Source organism: Rhinolophus sinicus, chromosome 4 (assembly GCF_057876585.1).
Source record: "Rhinolophus sinicus isolate RSI-liver-muscle chromosome 4, RSI-T2T, whole genome shotgun sequence".
Classification (NCBI taxonomy): domain Eukaryota; kingdom Metazoa; phylum Chordata; class Mammalia; order Chiroptera; family Rhinolophidae; genus Rhinolophus; species Rhinolophus sinicus.
This window is the reverse complement of record NC_142504.1, coordinates 108681377-108705411: the sequence shown is the minus strand read 5'-3', so window position 1 is coordinate 108705411 and position 24035 is coordinate 108681377. Positions and strand designations below refer to the sequence as shown.

Genomic DNA, 24035 nt, shown 5'->3' with positions numbered 1-24035 from the left:
AAGCCGTCCTCGCAGGCTCTATGGGGCTGCCTGGTCACCACTTACTGGCTTTCGTGGTGCTGTTTTTCTCTGATCTCTGTACAACAGAGACAGCTTTAAAAGTCACTCTGTCAGGAACAAGTGGACGAGAACTTGCTTGCTCATCAGCCTCACGGCCTGGCCTGAATCCAGAGCTGTTCACGAGCATGGCTGGGCCTTGAAGCGACATGCCTTCTGTGCTGAGTGAACACACTCTTGTGCCCTCTGCACTGGAGCTGAACCAACAAAAACGTCTCCCTGCACTTTCCAGGTTGGCAGGCTCCGCCCACAGGCTTCAGAACTGTGCTTCATGGATGGAACTAGGAAAAGGGCTCCACGATAAGAAGGGACCCGGGGATACTCTCAGAGGCCATTGCCTTAGGAAGTCCCGTTGTCTTTTTTCAGCCTCCTTGAGACACATAGTGGCTGATCTTACTACTAGCTGCTGCCTGCCCACTTCAAGTCATGGGGACTAAGCAGTGAGCCAATGGCAAACCAAAGTCATGGCAGAGATTCGGACGGTATGAACCGTCACCCTCATCCGGGTGGAGCAGGGCTGCTGCAAAGAAGGCTGTGGGAAGGGTGTGTCCTGGCTGACTAGAAAGAGAATCTTCTAGAATCGTTGGGTGTGTGTTTATGAGTGGGGAAGTTAAGTGTGGAGGCCCCGTGGTGAAGTAAACAAGCCTAAGAACCTGTTCTTTCACAGTGGGGTGGAGTTCCAAGTAGGGGAGGGAGCTGTGAAGAGAAGCCTGGCTGGTCTGACGTGGGGCTTCTGCCTTGGGGAGATTCCTGTTGGCCCATTCTGTGGAGGAGGAAGTGACTCCTGAGCCCCTCTGGGCAGAGGCTGGCTGCACAGGGAGCCCCTGAGCAAGCAACCTTCTCAGGGTGCATACAGTTCTAGACCAGGGTCTGGGTGGCACGAGAAGGGCACCAAGAAAGGGGTTTCAGTGGCCTCAACATATTTTGTGGATGAAATCAACCTAACAGGAGTTTCAGGAGCAGCCGTGAAGGAAAACAGATTTACAGTCTGATGGCGGAGGGGCAGACTTAGTCATTGCCTTGAACCCAGTACCTAAGGAGCATGCTGTGAGGGGGAGACCAACTGGACTTCCTTCTAGCGCTGTCGCTTTCCTCATGGGCAGCGGGAGTGGAAGAAACGAAGAAGGGGATAGATGGCCATTCCTTAGGACCAGGTGCCTTCTGGAGTAGAACTGCATTAAGATGAGCTTTTCTTCTTTATTTCTAAACGGTCTATATGGAGATCAGTTTCCTGACTCAGGTGGTGGTAGTTCTCCTTCCAGCATCACCCGTTGGCCTTGCCACCTCTTGGGAAAATCAGGGCAGTATTTATTACGTATGCCTGGCAGCCAGTGCAGGCTGGTGAGGGAGGATGTGAAATTGTATCTTGTTTACTGAAGGGGCCAATGTTGTTTCTGAAACGCAGGTGAAGCCATATAATGTCTATGTCACAGTGGCCTACCCGCCAGACACAGACACCCCTGGGTTTGCAGAAGAAAACAAAACAAAGGTAAGTATTCCTCTGTGCCACGTTTTGAGTCTTTAATATTGTAAACCCCTTTTCTGATTTTCTGTCCCTCCACATTTCAGCCCACAGGCATTTTCATCAGTCAAAAAATTGAGTTCCTTTCAATTTACGTGCTAGCTAGAGGCCTCTGAACTTTGCATTTGAAATCTTGGAGAATGCAGCCATATTTTCAAAGGCCATGAGTTTTGCAGATAATCTTTGAAGCCTTATTCAATTAATAAGGTATTTTTCTTTAAGAGGGAGAAGACAGCTTATTTTTTAACTAATGAGATGATAGTCTTTAAAAATAATGATCTCACCCCTGAACTTAAAGACCTGGTTGCCAATCCGGTGTCTCCATGTGTAGGGCTAATGGGAGCCTCAGACTTAACATTTCAGAAACAGAACTTTTGATTCCCTCTGATTCCCTACATTGTTTTCATCTCATTACCTGGCACCCACTGTTCACTCAGCTGCTCAGGCTGTAAACAGCGAAGCCAGCCTTGGTTCTCCCCCTCACACATGTCCAGTTGATTTGCAAATCCTCTTGGCTCCACCCTGAGAACATATTCCAAATGTGACCTTTTTAAAAACAAAACACAAAAACTGCACGTATCACTACCATCCTCGTAGTCATAGCCAAGTGATATTTTTGCTTGAACGACCTTAATAGCCTTCAAACTGGTGTGCCTGCTTCTGTTCTTACCCCCCTGGGGTCTGTTCTTCATAGTTACTAATGATCTGTTTAAAGCCTAAGTCAGGTCTTGTCACTTCCCTGTTTAAACCCTCTTGTGCAAAAAAACAAAAAATAAAAAACAAATGAACAAAAAATCTCCAAAGACCAAATACCTCTCGTGCAGCACAGTCCGACAGAATGTTCTAGAATGGTGGAAATGTTCTCTGTCTGTACTTTGCAATATGGTAGTCACATTGTGGCTTTGAGCACCTGAAGTCTGGCTAGTGGGACTGAGAAGGTGAATGTTTAATTTTATTTACTTTTCAATAATTCAAAGTTAAAATTAAATATTGCATTTTGTAGCAGCTATGTACATCTTGGAGAGTGCAGCTGTAGTGCCTCTCATCATGCCTGGAACAGAACCCAAAGGCCTATAGTGTCCCACAGTGTCTGGAACTCAGCCACCTACCTGCCCACAGCGTTTTCTCCTCTTGCCCTCAGCCACACACAGGAGCCCTGCCCGTCAATTCCGTGAGCTTGCCCAGCCTGTTGTCACCTGTGGGCTTCCGCTCGTGCTGTCGTCTCTCTCTGGCTGTTTGAATGGCTTACTCCCTTGTTTCTTTCCATCTCTACGGATGTCACTTCCCTGACCCTCTGTATCTCAGATAGCACTCCCTGGCTTTATGTTTTCTCCAAGGTGCTTACCACCACTGGATGTTTACATTTACACGGCCACCCCCAGTCGTCCCGAGCTGAATGCAAGCTTTGTGTTTGTTCAAAGGAAGCTGCTCTTTGCCCTGATGCACCATAGACCCTCGCTGAGCAAACAAATAAAGTGGAGAAGAAAGGGATCAATCAGAACTTACCACCTTGAACCCGCCTTGATTGTTTTTCTTGTCTTTTATAATAATGCTTATGTGAACCTCCACAGCATAAAAATTGGCACTTATGCTCTATAGACCGTATATTTGCAAAAAGATGTTTATGATTTAGAAGCTCTTTTCCTATGCATTTCTCTTTGGCTCTGTTTCCTTTAAAATTACTATTTCAAATAAGTAAATTTAAGCCACGTGTCTGTCTTAGAATAAGTGTGGTCTGCTAAGCAGATTTGCAACATTTGGTAAACAGTCTTTTTAGTTTGAAGCCAGAGCTCACAAAGCGTGGTGATTTCCCTGTGAAGATTTCATTTTGATGTTATGCTGCGTTTTTTTTTTCCTCCAGTAAAATGTTGGGCAGACTTCCTGGGCTAAATCAAATTCTACCTTTGGTCTGTGAGCCCTTTAGGGGGCGCCATAGTGCTTTTAAATCTAATGTATATCTGGCCACATACACCAGCCTGGTGGTCTGGAAGAATGAATGGTAACACCTCATGAAGGCCTTTCTCTTCAGTTTCAGGTTTATCAAGAAATATCCAACTTTTATGAAGGGCTGTGCTTTTCTATTTTAAGAAGATATATTCTGGTTTCAATTTTTTTTAATTCTTTCAAGCCTGCATGGTAAATACAATTTAGTTTCATGCAGTTTAAGGCTTTAGTTTTGAAACTTCTAACTTAAACTCCCTTTTAAATAATTTTTGAGCCCATGTGTCACCATTCATTCTCTGTCCAGGTGTCATTCCTCCGCTTGGCCTGGAAGTATAGTGAGAACAGAAATGCTACTCATAAGAGCAGACTTGCTCGGGGCACGCAGCCTAGGCTCTGCATAAACACTATGGGTCAGGTGTGTGGCCAGCAGCGAGGATTCAAGGCAGGAGTATTGCTGGTCTTGTACCAGTGATGTGTTCTCATTCTAGCTTCGATGGTCCTCACTGGAGCCAGGACCACACGTTCTACAGAGAGTGGCCACGGCCTCCTGGTCTGGCTCCAGTTACTGCGCTGAATTTTACACAGTAACCAGGTAGAAACTGGTTTAGAATCCAGATGGACCTAATTCCAAAAATAAGAATCTACTCGTAGGTAGAAAACTGGAATTATTTAGAAATCGGGGGAGGGGAGGGCTGTCAGAATTATTGACTTTTTAATTTAGTGGTATTAATATGTCCGTTTTTCCACTTCAGCCTTTGGAAACCCGTCTTATTTCCGAGACCACATCTATTTGCACACCAGAGCAAGTAGCCAAACAGATTGTTAAAGATGCCATAGTAAGTCAAATCCTTGATTTGTTTGTTAATAACCAGTTCTGTATTTCTAAAAAGGTATTTGTCCCAGGACTTACTTCAAAACACAAATTGCTGCATCTTTTTGGTCAGAGAGAGTCATCATGTCTAATACATTTTTCTTCCCTTCAACACATTATCAGTTCCATGTTAACTATGCTCCTGGAAAGGGATTATATGTCTTCCCCGTAGGAGCAGATTGATCTGTAAGGGTGTCTGGGAACTTTGGTTCTTTCAAAACAAAACCGAGATGTTCCTATGGAATGTCAACAGCATGTTCTACCAATAGTGCGTGCAGCTTGTTGACCTCTTCCTTCTTTTCCACAATACTTTGAGTTTTAGATTATTGTAGGTACCTTCTCGCCCAAGTCGTTGGTTAAGGATTTTTCTTTCACCTTCCTGCTTCCTGGTATCATTTCCCCAAATGTTCACTAATAAGAAAGTGCAACCAGCCCCCTGGGCCACCATCCCGTCCACCTCGCCAGTGTGATTCTGGGCTACTGAGTTTATATGGAGTTAAAAAGGGTATCGTTAGAAAGTGTGTGCTGTTTTGTAGAACAACACACGTGCCACCAACTTCTGACAACCTTCCTGTGAACCCACACGCAGAGAAATATCCATCTGCGAGGGATAGCTGTAAACCGTAGGCCCACGCTGAATTTAGGAAGTTTGGGGACCACTGGAATGAGAAGTGTCACCATGCTGTGCAAGGGGTGGTATTGGGTAGAACATGAGAAATATCGAACTTACCAAAATCCATACAGAACATTGGAAGAACTTTGCTCTGTTGCGTTCAAAGGCATAGACCGATGGCACCCGTGGATGGAGCCAACTTTGTTGTTCCTGCTTATCTGAAGTCAGAGCAAACACGCTCAGAGTTTTTAATGATCTGAAATAGCTCTTGGTATTTTGGGCAGGACTCATTCAGTCTGTTGGTGTTCAAATTTCTTCATCTCTTGACCATTTTGCACTCTAAACGGTTGGCAACCCCAGGGAACTGTTGTTTACATGGGTTATATTTGCCATATTAGACATTGAAACTGTATAATTGTAAAAACATTTATTAATTCATTTAAAATAATAATAAGCCCATTACATTTTAATGCAACATTTTTACAACCATAATTATTTCTCATAACAAACCTCTAGTGAGAAGAGGGGTGTTGTTTTACATTCCCCCAGTCTCTTCGATGCCTGTGTTCCTGGAAGACAGCTGGGTTTTCATAGTTGCTTCTGCATTTGATCTGTTGTCATATGTTGTTTTGAATGAAGGATATAAAGAAAATCTGGCCATACAGAGATACGTGGTTAGAAAAGGGAGGGGTATTTTACAGGCTTTTTGGATCATGGTGGACATTCTTTTTTACTATTAAACCCACACTGGATGAATAGTTGTTTCTCAAGTTTAATTGCAGTGTGGAATTGGAAAGCTACATTAATGAACTGTTGTTCTCTGTTACATTAAAAACCCTTGGTCTTTGCACTTTGAACGTTTTGTACTCATTCATGATTTTGTAACATTATGCATTAGTCACTGGGAAAATATGGGTTCACGGAGTTACCCAAAAATTTACATTCATTAATATCACTGCTGGTCTCATAAAAGTCTTTACATATTGGGAAGCTGACAGTCTCATAGAAAGCTCAGATTTTCACACTGAGCACAAAAGCTGCCAACTTTCCTTGAAGTGACAGGCCCATTTCATTCATTTTCCACAAAATATCTTCCAAATGCCTAAGTCTGAATAACCATAGTTTGTCTGTTCATAGTTCTTTCACATGAAAGTGGTGTTCTGTGAAAAAAACCGGCAAATATCATGACTTAAGCCATTGTTAGGAGAGCTTATCTTCAGGGCAGGCAACTCCCTTGGGTACAGTGCACAGCCGAAAATAACGCTGGGTGCGGATTTCTGTTTGGTCACACAGAATAGTAAGAAGACATGTCCTCAAGGGTTGCTATTTATTAAAACAATTTACTGCCAATTTATCAAGAGCACGTTTAAGCAAAACTGACATTTTAAAATTTTACAAGATTTTAAAAAGTTTGTGTTTTCTTTGTGTATCTATTTATTACTGCAAATGTGTGTGTGTGGCAGTGGAGACGTGGTACTACTGCAATTTGTGCTAATGAGCCCATCAGTGCAAATGTCACTCAGTGAAAAAGGCAATTAATGTCTTTGTATGAAAGGCAGTCATGTTGTCTTCATGGACCCGTCTCATGGACATCCAGGGTCCGTGGGCTAACCCCATTTTGAGAACCGTCCATCTAGCCGTTTAGCCTACCTGCCAAGGCCACGTTCGTTTCTGAGCTGCAATATGTGCTTTGTTCCCATCTTATCCCACCTACAGTGAACAGACACCCTTCCCTGTTGGAGTTGATTCCTTTCCATGTTACTATTAATACTATTGCCTCTTTTTTCTTTTCTCTTCCTTCCATTTAGCAAGGAAATTTTAACAGTTCCATTGGCTCAGATGGGTACATGCTCTCGTCTCTGACCTGCGGAATGGCTCCAGTCACTTCCATTACTGAAGGGCTCCAGCAGGTGAGCTCTGCGTAGGCCATCAGACAGATGGACAGGCAGAGAGACAGGCAGCGCCTCTTATTAAACTTCAGTAAGAAGGAGCTGAAGGAAGATGTAGTAACTTGATCTGAGCATGTAAAACATTCCCTTCCTCTACCAGGGATAAGTAAATGGGAAATAGGTTAAAGATGTAACTTGAGGAATTTAGACCGGCAAGAAGTCTGTGCTGGGCACTGCAGATGCAGAGATAAAACGCCATCTCTGCTGTTGGTGTGTTACTCTGGGTTCTGTTCTGTCTGGAGTGGTTTATGGGTGGGCTTGCCTGACAGTACTGGACTCACCTTTTCGCGGTGAGTCAGGCCACAGACAGCTAAACTTAGGGAGATACAAGTCAAGGATGCAATACAATGGCCACCCTAACTGGGGATGAAATTATAGTTCATCCAGGACATAACCAGTTAACTGCTCTTTGATGTCCTAGGTGCTGAGTTTGCTGCTGGGGAATCAGATGGAAGGCAATTCCAGGGGACCTATAGTCTGGTGGGAGAGACTGATAAACACGGTGATACTAATGCAGTATAAAGTACTAAGGGTTAGAATAGAGCGATTGCCCTGCAAAGGCAAAGCCATGGATGACGGAGGTAGAAGGAAGGCAAGGAGAGGGTGGAGGAGCTGCCTGAGCAGGGTCTGCCTGCGGCGATGGTAGTTACATTAGGTGCAGCAGACCATGTCTAGACTAAATGTCCCAGCGACTTAGCTGTTGGTTTTCCTCACTCTTCCTTTCTCACACTGTAAGGTAGTTGCAGTGGTGTGGTAGGCAGGCACTGTTAGATGTAAGCTCTGAGAACGAGCCCATGCTTCTCGTGTCTTAGGACACTGTGCCCCTCACAGCCTGTGCCTGGCACATCGTAGGACCTTGAGGAGAATGCCTGAGGAGTGAACACGGGAATTCTGCACGTTCTCTGCGGGCCTTGTCCATCCTCCCACTTCTGTACGAGTCATGTCAAATCTAAAACTTCAGCCCATAACTATTGCATGAACTTCAGTTCTGTATACACTTCTTTTACCTGGGCTGTGATGGCATGCCTCCAATTCAACACGTCCAACATAAAACTTTGTGTTTCCTGCCTCCCACCCCCATCACCGATTCTGTGGTGTTTGTCCCCAGGGTCGGTGCTCATATTCACTGAGGAGCCCAACCGGAAACCAGGGTGTCACAGAGTCCCCTCCCTCTGCCCCTCCCATCAGAGAGCAGCTCCCTCTCTTTTGTCCCTCTAGTCCGGGGTCCACGCACGTTCTCCGGCTCTGCTGCCGCTCCTGCGGTTCAGGCTCACTTACTGCCCTGGGCTCCTGGCCCGAGTCTCATACTCTGCCAGCCGGAGGTTGTAAACTGGCGGCCCACGGGCCCATAAAGCACTTGTTTGGTCCATCTGCTCTGAGTATGCGTGTTGAATAAAGTAGTTTTAAAATTAGATTTTACATAAAAGGTTCCAATTTCGGACTTTTCTTGGAAAATCAGAAGGCCCAGCAGCACGGGGTGTAACCAGCTGGGACGTTGGCAGTTGCTCGCGTCACACAGGACGCGGTCCCAAGCCTCTGTGGTCTTGCAGCACCCTGCCCCAGGCCCTGGGTGCATTTGAGTCTTCCAGCGCCTTTCTCACGGTGGTTTTCCTGAACTTCAGATCTACCTTGCACAACAACCCCTGGTGCCGTCTGCGTGAGGCTTTCCTGCGATCCATCGCTTGGCACAGCCCGCTGACCTCCGACCCCTCTTACCTCTCTTTGTTCCCCTGGCCCTCCTCTTCTCTCTGCAACTTTATGTCCCTCCATCCCCAACTTTCCTTCCTGTAAACAACTTCCAGTCTTCCACCAGGTCTCACCTTAAATTTTGCTTTCTTCCAGAAAACTCTGCTGTATTGTAATTGCTTTTTCTTGAGGGTTTTTTTTTCTTTTAGGTTTTTGTTTGTTTGTTTATAAACACTTTATTTTTTAGAACAGGTGTAGGTTTATAGAAAATTTGAGGGGAAACTCCAAAGTGCCCATCTAGCTCCCCCTATTATTAGTATCTTGCAGTTAGTGAGGTACATTGTTACAGTTACTGAGCCAGGGTTGATACGTCATTATTAACTGGTTTACATGAGGACTCACTGTCGGTGTTATACATCCATCCTATGAGCTCCCACAAACGTACAGGGACACGTATCCTCCATTACAGTGTCACACAGGATAGTTTTCAGCCCTGAAATTCACCTGTGCTTACCTGTCCATTTCTTCTTTCCTCCTGATCTTTTTACTGTCACCATAAGTTTGCCTTTTTCCAGCTTCCCTTTGGTTTTTACATTTTTCAAAGTAATCCTTGCGCACAAAGAGGTGACAAGGCTTGTTAGGGAAAGCAGCGGTCCTTCGCTGCTTGGTCCCCCATTGGAGATACTCATTTTTATGGCTATCTAAATGCTGTTCACAGCTGAGCTATGCAATATATACATAATTAATTTTCCTTTCTCATACAACCTTTTGTTTTCCCTGAAACTGTTACGGGTCTTTTTTTATGTATTATTTCTGTGCATTATTAAGAGTGACTGTCTTCATCTCCTCTCAGAAATATCAGATACTCTTATCAGTTTCACCTTCTGGAAGGAATTCCTCCTGGAACCTTCTGACCTGCCCGTCAGGACTGGCTGCCCCCATGTCTATGCATAGCTGACCCCCGGCCTCCCCCTCATGGTCATCCTGGGGAGCCCCTCTGCCTCCCTTTTGTATTGGGTCCCTGCTTCCTGTATCACGTGACATTGCCTTTCTTTGTTCACCCCCTCGCGTTGGCTGTTTACCTCTTCTAGTAGCTTTCTGAAAAAGGTGCATGAGAGGCAAATGTTTCTGAGACCTCACATATTTGAAAACATTTCTTTTTGTAGTTTTCCGCCTTTTAAGAATTCCACTTAAAAGTGCTGCTAGTGACAATCTTTTAGTGGAAAAGTGAAACTTAATGGATATGGTTATTTGCTGTCTTAACCTTGAAACAGTCATTGTCTTTCTCTGATTATGTCTTTCCCGCTAGGGAATAAGCTCAATGAAGGCAAAACTGTGTCTTTTTACCACAGTCTTCTGCACACCTAGCATTGGGTCTGACATTTGTGACTAGAACATAAATCTTAAACCAAAAAGCCTTGAGGGTAGTTTGGATGTTTGAGATGCTGGGTTGGATTTCCCCCAGCTATTAGAACCCTAAGGCTAGGAATACCTGTCTTATCCTCTGTTTAATTTGAATTCAGTCATTAGACAAACATTTTGTTGTTACCTGTCTGGCGGGCATTGGGTATCCAGTTTTGCAGAGCAGACAGCTTCTGTCCTCAGTGTTTTACTGACCCTAACAACGTTCTCTTTATACTTACCCTTGGAGCAGATTAGAAGATGTGGCTCAGAAACTATTGATTAGAGACATATCCTAAAATCGCTTGAAATGAGCTATTGTATTATACCATTGGAGGAGCTCACAGGTCTGTCTTTATCTTGCAGGTGGTCACCATGGGCCTTTTCCGCATGCTCTCTCTGTTTTACCTGAGAAGTTTTGACACCATAATTCGTCGCTGCATGGTAGAAAGAACAAAATATGAAATTACAGACAAAACTGCCTAAGCCTTGGAAAAAAGAGTGTTTCTAAATAACACAAGCAGCGTGTTGCTAAATGGGACCCCGTTTTTGGCCTACAGACACTTATGTGTTGCTTTTGAATGTGTGAGATTGGACCAGTGCTCTCCGGCAACCTGGCTGCAAAGCGCGGGGTAGAGACTCAACTCCAGACAACATTATTAATACTATGCAAATATGGACTAGGACACCATTTGATTCTCTGAGGTGGAGAGGTGGTGACAGTGTGGGAACTGGTAGCGTGTGAGCAGGGTGAAGAAGGGATGCCAGAGTGATCATTTACGTTTTTCCCCAGTTATTCTTTTCGTCCCCATAGAGAGCAAGTCCAAAAAGGGACTTCGTGACACCTAAGAAGACGTAAGGACTTTTTAAACCTTCCATGAAAAGCAGTATGGGTTTCTGGGCCATTTTTTTCCTTTCTTTTTTTCTTTTTAACTGGATGTATTTTATTCAAGATGAGTTTTACACAATGCTGGTGAGTCTGAGTACATGATAATGTCCCTGACTCACTGTGGGGCTGGTGGACGCTCACGGTTTCTCGTGCTCTTTGATCCCATAAAACCACAAGGGGGATGGGAGAGAGCAATGCAGAGATGCAATGAAAGGGAGGGAGATAGACCTTTTCCGGTAGGAAAAATAATGCTTTCTGGTCTTCTTTAGATTTGGGTGCTTTAGGGCACCTTCATTTTTCACTCCTAAAATGTTTTCTGAAGAGAAATAAAATCTTAGAAGCTTAAACATTTACAATTCTTTACTAGCCATGATGACCTGAAGTGCCATCCCATTACAGTTTATTCTCCTTCTCCTCATCTCTTCCTTTCCCAGTTTACTTTTCCTGCTATAATAATTGTTGTTTAAAAAGGGGGAGGGGGAACCCGTTAAAATTTTTTGACTTCACTTTTTCAATTCATTCATGAGTTAAGGAAAACAAAGAAAACAAACTATGACCTTCTCGTTGCATATACGTAGCTTCAGAAAGGCTGGCGACACCATATTTAAATTTTACTCATTAAGAATAAAAAACAGTAGGATGACAAAGCCGATTTTGAAGATCCTTGTTTCTGAAATGAAATGATCACCCTGTTCTTTCTATGACTCTCCCACGGAGCCCGAGAACATTCTCTTTGAACCACACGTTAAGGAAGCACAGGCAGAGCACAGCTCTGGAAATCCTGCCGGCCCCGTGAATGGTGTTTCCAGATCACAGGTTCCGTTGTTCATTTAGTGGATTTCCACAGCAAGTGCCTCTGGCAAGTGTTAGCCAACAAGACCTGGTTCAGCCTGTCGTGTGTGCTTCTTGACTGAGGGACAGTCACCTTCATCGGAACGCTGTCCCCTCCTCCTCGCATACTCAGTATGCATGGACAATAGCACATTTCAGTTCACTCTGGTGAGAAAAGACCACTGCTTTGGACAGAGAAACATTTTTTTTTTTTTAATTGGGGAATATTGGGGAACTGTGTTTTGTCCAGGGCTCATGAGCTCCAAGTTGTTGTCCTTCAATCCAGTTGTGGAGGGCACAGCTCAGCCCCAAGTCCAGTTGCCATCCACAATCTTTAGCTGCAGGGGGCGCAGCCCACCAGCCCATGCGGGAATTGAACCAGCAACCCTTTTGTTCAGAGCTCACAATCTAACCAACTGAGCCATCTGGCCACCCAGGAGAAACTTTTTTATTGTTTTAAAAAAATAACGACAAAAGATTAAAGACCTAAAAGTCATAGCAAACCTTTTTTAGTAGCTCTAGAGTTTTTGAACCTCTTGACTTTAAAATGACTTAACTTTTAAAAAGTAAGATGTTTAACGGCTTTAATCCATGGGGTCTTTTACTTAAACACTGTCAAAGACAGAAGAACTTATTATTTAATATATGAGTTGCTTGAGATGGCTTCATGTGGGTGGTGGATGCCCTAACGGTCTCATGAATCTTTTCAGTCTTAGGTAGCCATTGTTGGCAAACTCTGGCATCCTATTGGACAGCCTGTAACATAAAGTATGGACTGTGTTTTCCTAATCACAGAAAATGGTTACATTCGTATCTGGATGTTTTTCAATTTTATTCTTTTCTCATAAATGTTCTTTGACTGATGGCACCTTCTATTGCTGGTCCATATGGAAATCTAGTCCAAGATGATGTCTCATTTAATAAAATTAACTATTTAACAATAGTTATTTCAATATTCATTTCTCAAGGTACCCTCCCAGATAGCACTGTCACCTCAGGTCATCTAAACCTTTAGACACATTTAAGAGTCTGTGGTGGGAGACAGTCTCCCCAGCCCAACCAAAGCCCAGGCGTGAGAGCAGTTTGTGGAAATCACAATGTCAGAATGGACTGGTCAGAGACGTCAAAGGCCTACAGTCCCTTATCCAAAAAGCTTTGAAAGTGAAGGTATCATTTTTTTGTTTGTTTTTTCTTTCTAAATTTGGTGCCATAATTCATTTGATGGCAAAACCTGACTTGTACCGACATGAGATTAGTATAGTTTTTATTTATGCCACTTTGTGAGCTGAGCTGTTCAAAAATGTTGCTTGAAATACTGCCAATGGGTTTGATAATGGGTATTGACCCAGATTCTGTGGACATGTTTTGTAATAGCCAGCATATGCCCCATATTACCTGTTCAAAATCCAAAGAATTGTGAATTCTGAAACATCTGGCCTGAAGGGTTTTGGATAAAGGGATTGTAGACATTTAAGCAACATCATAAAAATCTGACTTCCTCCAAAACATGAAAATACTACAAGGCAAATTCTATTTTTTATCATTTTGGCTCAATTCTCGTACAACTTTTTTTACACATCCTTCCCCCTGGCCCCCGAAGGAAAAAACAGCTGAGTCAGGTTGTTAGGGAAACTATTGGCTTTTTTTGTTTGTTTTTTAAAGGGTCACATTGATTCAACGTTTTCTATTATACCTAAAAGTGGGTAAGCCTTACCTGTGGCAGGAGTTTAATTACTGTTCTGTTGAAATGTTGGTTCTCTGACCAAGAACAGCTTATTATGGGAGTTTCAGTTTTGAAGTGCCTGCCTCTGGTAGGTTTGGTTGTACTGTTTTATAATAGTGTACTTGTTAGTATATTTATTTAAAAATGTTGGTTGTCATTCAGCCATGGAAATTACAGAATATGTTCAAAGACCCTCCATAATTGAAAAAGGTATAAAAAGCAGTCCTCGTTTCTTTTTACATAAACAAAGTCAAAGGAATTGTTCTTTCCTATATTTTTTAAAATTTAATTTTCATAGCTGAAAAGCGAAGAAATTAAAAATGCTGTTAATGATGGCTTCTTTACATTAATACTCGTGTTTAGTTATAAACCATATATTGTTGATTCTTGGAAGTGAAACTTCGAAAGACTTTCCAATGTTTAGATGACAAAAGCATTTTGATAATAGTTGGTTTGATTCAGAGAATTGTAGTATGTCTTTGTCTTTCTAGAAGAAGGCAAAACCATAATAATTTTTTTACTGAATTGTATATCATCAACAGATTTAATTTTATTACGTCATGTTCTAATTTAAACTTGTCTTACTCACTTGTGGACACTTAGATATTTATACTTTTTAACTTAAGATGCTTTGTAACTTTCTTATTTCTTTTAACTCTTAGTCACTCAGCTTTAAAAAGTACCTACTGACCATAATCTTCATATTCTGGACTAAATCTTGTTTAGTTCGGTACAGTGATGGCAAATGTGGTATTTTGAAGAGGAGATAATAGTTATTTTCTTTTACACTCACTTGATGTGACAACTCTAAAGACATTTTTAAACTGATGAGAGTGCACACGGCTATTTTGATATCTATGAGAACTTGTGTTTGCTACTTTACAAGCTTTTGTGGCAGAATTGTAACCTGATTTTCATATCTTCTATTTCAGAATCACCACAAAAAATAAATGGGTAATGAGCTTTACAGATTTGAAAACTCATTTTTCTAGAGATTTGTGTTTCTAAAGAGGCACTTAAGCAAAAACACAAACCTCTTCCATCATATTTCCTAACCTTGCATCTTAAACACTTGGCAGTGCTTGATTTCTATCTCTTTTTAGGAAGTAATATTTTCAGAGTAAGTACTTGGTATAATGAGCTCTTGTTTCAAATATGTTCTGTGTTTGTGCGGCTCTGATGTGGGGTATATGAGTAAAAAAAGAGTAAGAAACATGAGATTTTGTAAAATGTTTTAAGTAATTATGTTTCATATACAAATAAATTGATTTCCATACTGTAAACCTTCGTGTTCTAACTATGAAATACCTCCTACACTCTGAAAGGCATAAAAGACTGATAGGTAAAAGAACATGCCTTAATATTTCTCAGCCCTTAAACAGAAAAATTTGGGTCATGTTGAGAAGAGATTCCTTGAACAGCTTGGTTTGCAAACTTTCTTTAAATTTGAGCAACTTATATGCATTAATGGCTTATGATATCACTTCTATAATTTTTATGTTTAGATCTTTAAAAAGAAAAAAACATACTTCCTCACTTCTATTCTACCTCTGATTTTATACCCTCCATTCTCTCTCATTCAAATTATATTTATTGAGTGCCTATGATGAGCTCGGTGTCCAGGAACCAGGGCTGTAACTGCATAAATAACTTGTCCCTCCCTCTTGGCAATTGCGTTTCTTGTTTCTTTCCCTCCCCCCCACCCCCTTCATCCCTCTGAAGGCTCTTACAAGTCTTCCTAGAGAAAGATGGACCACTCCCCATTCCTTTCTTTGGCTTGGGGCCTCTGAATTTTATGCCACAAATATTTGAATGCCAGGCACTATTCTAGGCGAGGAATGCTCAAAGGAAAAAATATGGACCCTGCCCTCAAATAGTTTATAATCTAGAGAAAAAAAATATGCTAGAAATGAACACTGGATCTGTCAATAGCTATGATGAAGATACAAGTAACTAATGCTGAAAACATAACCAGTGCTAGTCACTTGTGAGTGCTTTATGTTTAACTGATTAAATCATACCCGAATCCCCTAAGACAGTAGTCCCCCTTATTCACATGGGATACCTTCAAGTGGATGCCTGAAACCACGGATAGTACCAACCCTATAGGTAACTATGTTTTTTTTCCTATATATACATACTTCTGATCAAGCTTAAGTTATAAATTAGGCACAGCAAGAAATTAACAATAACTAATGATAAAACAGAACAATTATAACAACAATATACTGTTACAAAAGTAACGTGAAGTGGCATTAAGTAAAATTAAGGTTACTTGGATGCAAACACTGCCATACTAGGGCCGTCGATCTGATAACTGAGACGACTACTAAGTACTAATGAGTGGGCAGCATCTACAGTGTGGACAAGGGGTGACTCTACAGGTGGGACAGGGTGGGACAAGAAAACGTATGAATTGCTTATTTCTGGAATTTTCCTTTTAATATTTTCGACCTCGGTTGACTGTGGGTAGCAGAAACCAATCAGTGAAACCAAGGGGGGGGGGGGGGCTGCTGTAGTACCATTTATATGCCTGTGTTGTAATGAGGGTACAGGCTCAGAGGGGTGAAGTAACCAGCCCAACGTTGTAGCTACTAAGCGATGGAGCCAGGATTCAAATCCCTGTTTTCTGACTTCTAAGCTCCCAGCCTAGAAGTGGACTCAACCTCTTCTAGTGGCACAAGTGAAATCCTAAGCCTGCCCAGGAAAGTCAGGGGTGGTCTCATGGGGTGGGCATTCTTGAGATGATACTTAAGGAATGAGTATCAATTTGCCATGAGAAGGTTGGGTGCACTTCAGGGAGACAAGCAGATATGCAAAGGCAAAAGTCATGAGAGAGCCTGGCATATTCCAGAAAGCGCACAAAGGTAATCAAGATGCAAGAAGGGAAAGTGGAAGGGCGCCCAGGTGGTAGGCTTGAGCCACATCATGCTGTGCAAAAGGAGTTGAGATTTTAGCCTGTGTAGAACTTTGAATGGAAACATGAAATGGCCAGATTTCAGTTTTCGACAGATTATGGTTCCCCTTGAAATTTAGGGGTTGCTGAGTCCTTGGGCCCTGGAATAAACAATCCTCATTTATTCGAGAGATACCATACTGTGTTTCCCTGAAATAAGACTGGATCTTATATTAAGTTTTGCTCCAAAAGACGCATTAGGGCTTATGTTCAGGGGATGTCATCCTGAAAAATCATGTTAGGGCTTATTTTCTGGTTAGGTCTTATTTTCAGGGAGACACGGTATTGGATACATATTATTATGGGTTCAGTTGTGTGCCCTCAAAAGATGTTAACACCTTAACCCCCAGTTGTTGTGAATGTGGCCTTATTCAGAAACAGGATCTTTACAGAAATAAGTAAGTGAAGATGAGGTTATTAGGATCCTAACCAATATGACTGGTGACCTTATAATAGAAAACAGACACACAGGGAGGCCATGTGACAACAGACGCGGAGATCAGAATGATGGAGCTGCAAGCCAAGAAACAAGGATGGACAGCCACCACCAGAAGCTGGAAGAGGCCACGAAAGATTTTTTTCTCTGGAGCCTTCAGAGGAACCATGACCCCGCTGACACCTTGATTTTGGGCTTTAAGCCTCCAGAACTATGGGAGAATAAAGTTCTGTTTTAAGTCACCCAGTTTGTGGTATTTTGTTATGCCAGTCCTAGGAAACAAACATATTAACCTTGATTTTTCTAAATGTGTGCGTCAGGAATTAACATCTGGGAGATACTGCGCTCTGTGCTAAATAGCATTATGAGAATAAAAGTTAGTTTTTGTACATTAAGAATGTAAATGCTTTGTCAATTACCCCCTTAGTACTATGGTGTTTCATGTTGTTTGGTTTTATTACTGCAGTTTCTATCCAATGACAGCAGTAGGCGTTTGAAAAATATAAGTTCCTACTCTTATTTCACTTCAAAAGCCAAGTCGTTAATTTGAAAGGAAAAAATTGCCACGAGTGAATTGCTGGCACTTTCCTTTGTAAACCAAAAGTAAACATTATTTGCCCACTGTTAAACTTGCACAAGGAATGATTTATCTGCTTTTCATTGCCTAGTTTCAAAGGTTGTTGCTTAATTCTAAATATTTTTTGAGGTTTAAGACCCACCATAAATTAGTCAGGTGGGTTTCTCAGTTAAACCAAAGCTTATTGGTTTAGATTTGGCAAGGGTTTCCTGATGATGCCAACAATAGTTTCAGGGCGCACAGCAGATGACTCGGATGTGATCACTGTTACAGAAGAAAGGCTCTAGAGCGTAAGTCAATCAGAAACAGTGTTACTGTTCGTATCAATATTAGTAGCTAATTAGTAACATTGTATAATGTTTGCCAACAAAGTATACAAACCATCTGAGAGAGTGTGGCACTACTTAGTGTAAGAGTTTATAATGTATAAGATTTATGCCAATTATATCTCAATAAAGCTGGAACTAATTGAGAAGATACTTGAAATTGGAAATCAGTGTTTTGGATTTTTTATCTAGGTCTGTGAGATGTTATTTTTTAAGTAGTTCATTTTTTTTATTTTATGAAAACGATATAGACTACTTGTTTCTCTCTAGTCAGTTTGTTTTGTTTATGGGTTTATTTCCACTTCAGTGTGCCTACATGGTTCAGGGTCATGTTTTATATTTTTAACTCTTTCATCTTACCGATTAGGTGTCAACTCCCTCTCAGTTAATGATGACTTTCTTTCCTCATTTTAAATAAAAAATTTAATAGTTGGGAAGATTTAATACATACCTATAATAAACACTAGTACATCCAGATTAGAATAATGTTCTTTTTGAATTTCATAAACTTTGGAAATATTTATATTGGTAATGGATGAAGAGAGCCTTCTGAATGATACTGTTAAACATTAACCAGTAGGTGGCGAAAACTGGCAATAAAAAGCTTTTTGTTTGGTAGACTGGAGAATAAAGAGGGAAAACACAGGCCTCCTAGAATCTACCCTCCTAGAATCCAGCCAGGCAGGCAAAGCTGGCAAAAGAGTCGTCCATTGGCTTTTAAAAGTGGAAGACATTTTGGGAAATGAAAAGCCCACAGAGCAACATTTGCAGTTGTTGGAAGGTCTCCGTCACAGATCTAGGATTCAAACCCAGGACTCCTGACTTAGCCCTGTGCTCCGCCACCACCTCACCAATGCCCAGACACAAAGAGTTAATTCACACACTTCTGAGGAAAACACTTGACCTCACTCTTTAAAGTGGAATCTAATAAACATGGAATCTGAATGGAGGGTTTCATTCCTTCCATTGAAAGACTATTCAGGACCTTCCCAGGGAATATAAACCCTAGCTAAGGACTGTAATGCAGACCTATCCTGAGAATGGTTATGCTCAAGATGCCACATAAGGAATCAGTCTGGGGACATTTGTAAAATGCGGCTCTATGGAGCAAAGGAGAGGGAGAAACAAGGAAGCTTTTCTTTCCCTGGGAATGGCAGTATGTTTTGTTCCGGCTGTCCCCTTTGCAGAAGTACAATCTCTTTTCCAGCTCTGTCCTTTCATTTCCTCACTCAAATGCTGGGTCTCAGAAGCACTAAGGCTTTCAATTCCTCTTAAATCATTTTGGGGGTTTAAGACAAGGTTCTGAGAAGATCCTTAAACCTGAATGCTGTGGCATTAGGCGGGTTTCTACTATTTCTGTGGGAATATGTATCTCAGGCCAATCTATACCCAGTGTCTATCTGCAGGCCAGAACACCTCTCTGCCACTGCCATCGGTACAGGGGACTCAGTCACAGGCAACAGAAAACAGAATGGAGCGTCTTCCTTTACGCCCTCTTGCCTAAATGTGAAGTTTAGACCACACACCCATTCCTACATGCAAGAGGTTGGCATGGGGGCTGATTGGGTATGAAAGATGAAGAAAGGGGAATAATTTGCTGTGCTTATTTTGCTTAGGAATAAATGCTTTGATTTTAGACTAGGAATGAGACAAAATAGTGTCAGACAGTGTATCTGTATACAGTGTAGTGCTCATTTGTCATATTTCTAAGACCACAATTATCCAGTGTCCCTATATATTTGTACTTGAGCCCTATTAAGCAAGTTGCTGTGCTTGTAGTAAACATTTTTTTCTCGGGGCTTTATGTGTCAAAGACTCTGAGGGATAAAAATAGTTAAACAACGTGCAATTTGATTGTGCTCTTGTGCTTTTCTCCTCGGGGCTACTAATGCTGATGAATTAAAAAATGTGTTCTTGTGTGTACATGTGTGTGAAGTGTGTGTGTGTGTGTGTGCACAACTGAGAAGGTGTGGCCATCTAGGATTGGCTGCTAGGCGACTGTGGAGGCCTTTAGAGACCCACCCACCCTGGTGTTGGGGCTGTGGGCCTAAAAGTCGCCCCATGGACCTCCGCAGCGGACAGCCCTAACCCAGTATCAGGAGCAGAGAAAAAACATTGACAGAACCATTTCAAAACCCTTGATATCCCCCCACTCGCCCCTCCACCGGCCCGCTGAGAGCTCTGTCTGGCCTTGGTCACGGATGGTGTCCCAGAATGTGTTCCGCGTGGACACCTAGGAAGCAACTTTAAAGTAAACAAGACGCTTGGGGCTTCCCTGGCTAATGAATGTGCAGCGTCGCCTCTCTTTACGGAAGGGCAGCGCTGAGGTCCCTGTGCTCGGGGTCAGCATCGGCTCGGCCGCGGTGTCTCTCAGGCGGCGGTCAAGCGCTGGTAACACGATGTACACACACACACACACACACACACACACACACACGGCTAGAAAGGGTCGCTGGTAACACGATGTACACACACGGCTAGAAAGGATCGCAGTTTTGTTTTTTTTTTTTTCCGGCGCCCTTCCTGCGCACCCACCCGCCGCCAACCCGGGCGCGTCCCATTTCCCGGGCACCCCCGGCCCCTCGCCGGCCCCCGAGCGCGCGCCGAGCCCGCCGCAGGCCCGAGGAGGCCCCGCGCACACCCACCGCGCCGCGGCCGCGCGGGAGGCCTGCGCCACCCGCGCCACCCACCGGCCGGGCGGGCGGAGCGGGCCGGGAGGGCGGGGGCCGTCCTAGGCGCGCCCTCCCCGGCCGCGGCCCTGCGCGCCATGTGTTCCCTTCCCGGCGCGCCGCTCCCGGCCCGGCCGCGGCTCCTTTAACCCGGGAAGGAGAGCGGAGCGGAGGGGGCGGTGGGGCCGCTCAGAGGAGGGTTCTTTCTTTCTTCTTTTTTTTGAATGAACAGTGTGACGTACGTACAGGAAACCAGTCGGTTCGAACGGAGAATGAAGTAAGAGGCCAGGCCCCCCCGCCCGCCCCCTTCCTCCCCGCCCCCTCCCCCGCCCGCCGCCCTCCTGCCCGCCCGCCCGCCCGCCGCTCTCGGTTTCCCCGCGAACCATCGCCGCTGCCAGCGAAGGTGCCGGGCGCCGGGCCCTCCCCACCGGCACGGCCGTCATCGCCGGGAGCGGGTGCGCGGCGGGAGCGCCGGGGACGGCGGCCGCCAGCTCCGCGGCGCAGGAGCAGGAGGAGGAGAAAGGGTGCGCAGCCCGGAGGCGGGGTGCGCCGGTGGGGTGCAGCGGAAGAGGGGTCCAGGGGGGAGAACTTCGTAGCAGTCATCCTTTTTAGGAAAAGAGGGAAAAAATAAAACCCTCCCCCACCACCTCCTTCTCCCCACCCCTCGCCGCACCACACACAGCGCGGGCTCCTCGCGCTCGGCACCGGCGGGCCAGGCGCGTCCTGCCTTCATTTATCAAGCAGCTTTTCGGAAAAATGCATTTGCCGTTCGGAGTTTAATCAGAAGAGGATTCCTGCCCCCGTGCCCGGCGCGTCCAGCGGGCCCCCAGTCCCTGTGTCTCTCCCGGGGAGGCGTGGAGCGGTCCCGCGGATAGGGGTCCATGTCTGTGCCCGCGCGTGTGTGCGCGCGTGTAAATTGCCGAGAGGGGGGAAATCACAAGACTGCAAATACTGGACTGAAAATTGTAATTCATCTGCTGCCGCCGCCGCTGCCTTTTTTTTTTTCTTTTTTTTTTCTCTCGTGCTCGAGATCTCCGGTTGGGATTCCTGCGGATTGACATTTCTGTGAAGAAGTCTGGGAATCAATCTGGAAATACTCCTAATTTTTACCACCCTCCTCCGCACCCCCCTCCAACTCCTGATTCATTTGGAAGTTTTAAAGCAGCTATAACCGGAGAGTTCTGAAGATCGATGGACTCTTTGCCTTATGCATTTGTTTTGTTTTCACAAAAAAGGATACTTGACAGAAGATCATGTTGTCCTTAAAAAATACAAGTAAGTTCTTTGCACAGGAAATTGGTTTAATGTAACTTTCAATAGAAACATTTGCGATTTTGTCTTTAAGTGCATTCGAGTAAGTTTAATTTCCGGCCAGTTTAATACATTCTTTTTAGCCGTGTAACTTGTAGTGTGTATGCTCTGCTTTCACCCAGTGTATAAAGGAAAATGCACCTGATTTGGATTTATCAGTTTTGTGTTTTTTTTAACCTTTCAGGATCACGAAGGAAGTAGATTGATATTGACAATAATTAATAATAATGTGCCTCATGAAATAAAGATCCGAAAGGAATTTAAATAAAAATTTCCTGCGTCTCATGCCAAGAGGGAAACACCAGAATCAACTGTTCCGCGTGACTGACGACACCCCCTCATCCAAGAATGCAAAGCACATCCAATAAAATAGCTGGATTATAACTATTCTTCTTTCCTTCGGGGCCGTGGGGCGGGAGAGGCGGCGAGAGGTGCTGTTGGTACCCGGCTGCTTTTCCTCGAGGGAAGGATGGCGCACGCTGGGCGAACAGGGTATGATAACCGGGAGATAGTGATGAAGTACATCCACTATAAGCTGTCGCAGAGGGGCTACGAGTGGGATGCCGGAGACGCGGGCGCCGCGTCCTCGGGGGCAACCCCCGCGCCGGGCATCTTCTCCTCCCAGCCCGAGCGCACCCCGGCGCCCGCCAGGACCTCGCCGCCGCCGCCGCCGGCTGCCCCCGCTGCCGCCGCAGGGCCTGCGCTCAGCCCCGTGCCACCTGTGGTCCACCTGACCCTGCGCCAGGCCGGCGATGACTTCTCCCGTCGCTACCGCCGCGACTTCGCCGAGATGTCCAGCCAGCTGCATCTGACGCCCTTCACCGCGAGGGGACGCTTTGCTACGGTGGTGGAGGAGCTTTTCAGGGACGGGGTGAACTGGGGGAGGATTGTGGCCTTCTTTGAGTTCGGTGGGGTCATGTGTGTGGAGAGCGTCAACCGGGAGATGTCGCCCCTGGTGGACAACATCGCCCTGTGGATGACTGAGTACCTGAACCGGCACCTGCACACCTGGATCCAGGATAACGGAGGCTGGGTAGGTGCATGTCTGGTTGGATGTGAGTCTGGGCTTCGCGTGTCGGGTCAGGGATGCGGCGGTTGTAGTGTGCGTGTGTTCCTGGGCCAAGGGCAGGCTGATGGGCCAGTGAAGTAAATCAGGTGTGGTGCTTCCCACCTCTCCTCCTGCAAATAGCTTTCCCTGCCTTCCATACTGTGATCATTCCCTCCTGCCCAAAGTGTTGTCCTTGCTTGTCAGCTGCTGAGGTTCCAAGATCCAGCATTTGCTGTACAGTGAAATCTTGGGATAAATGGTTATCCCTTCAGGGTTTCTCAAACTGGGGGTCCAAGGATCCCCAGCATCACAGTTACCTGGCTTGAGTCGGTTGTTGAATGCGGAGATTTCAGGGACTACTCATGAACCAGACCCCAGGTTGGGTCCTGGCAATCAGCATCCTACACAAACTCCCCTGGGGGTTTCTTCTTTGTACTAAAATTTGGGAACCATCCAATTACTAGAACACACTGCACCAGAAAACCTCGGGCGTGCCTTTTCTGACACCCACCTGGTAAAATCTACCCAAAGAAGAAAACCAATGTAGCCCCTTTCCCTGGAAAGCATAGCTGTGTTTGTAAAGAGGTAAGTTGACTTTGCGGAAGTCTGGGGACTCCAATCGGAGTGTGTGCCACATTCCCAGTGGGCATCACCGAGTGTCTTGCACTTAACTTTGTCTCATCACGAACAGAATTTGCATCGGCTGTGTACTTTGTGTTCCATTTCTGTAACTGGTGTACGATTTTACAGTTTACTGGAATTTTAGTATCTTTGACTTTTCACCACCAAAATCCACATCATTTGGTGGTTTCCTCTGCTGAACGAACTTGCGTCTGTAGTATCTGCATGGAGCATAGAAGAATTGATTCTTAGCTGTGAATTCTCTCATGCTCTGACTTTAGTTGAAGTGATTGATGCCTGTAGTTTTGAAGAACACCTGTGAGATTTTTTTTTTTTTTCTGGTACTGTGCTCAGTAGAGCTTCCATCATGTCTCTTGTCAAGTTCTTGTTTCTCTGTGATTCTTTCGGGGAGGAATGCAGCTCCTAAGACTGAGAAATTGTAATCAAGATCTATGCCTTATAGTTAAAATTACTGGTTTATCAAAAAGTAAAAGAGGAATAATGCTTGTCTGAATTTTTTTTCAGACCTTTTTTTTTAATCTGAAGAGTTACCTTTGAAAAAGGATACAGTTCAGTGCTTCCTTTTGTAGTTTGTAGGGAGAATT

The 24035-nt window shown here is 44.3% G+C and overlaps 2 protein-coding genes across 2 annotated transcripts in view; both read left to right on the top strand.

Annotated features, from left to right (window-relative positions):
• Window positions 1-14769, top strand: part of KDSR (3-ketodihydrosphingosine reductase) — a 36580-nt gene extending 21811 nt beyond the window's left edge. Inside the window, exons 7-10 of the mRNA XM_019729327.3 lie at window positions 1463-1546; window positions 4276-4359; window positions 6816-6917; window positions 10410-14769. Coding sequence (XP_019584886.2) covers window positions 1463-1546; window positions 4276-4359; window positions 6816-6917; window positions 10410-10529 — 390 coding nt within the window. The 3' untranslated portion in view covers window positions 10530-14769. The remainder of the gene's footprint in view (window positions 1-1462; window positions 1547-4275; window positions 4360-6815; window positions 6918-10409) is intronic.
• A 6013-nt stretch (window positions 14770-20782) lies between these two features.
• BCL2 (BCL2 apoptosis regulator) overlaps window positions 20783-24035 on the top strand; it is a 167271-nt gene continuing 164018 nt past the window's right edge. Inside the window, exons 1-2 of the mRNA XM_019729326.3 lie at window positions 20783-21725; window positions 21946-22794. Coding sequence (XP_019584885.1) covers window positions 22231-22794 — 564 coding nt within the window. The 5' untranslated portion in view covers window positions 20783-21725; window positions 21946-22230. The remainder of the gene's footprint in view (window positions 21726-21945; window positions 22795-24035) is intronic.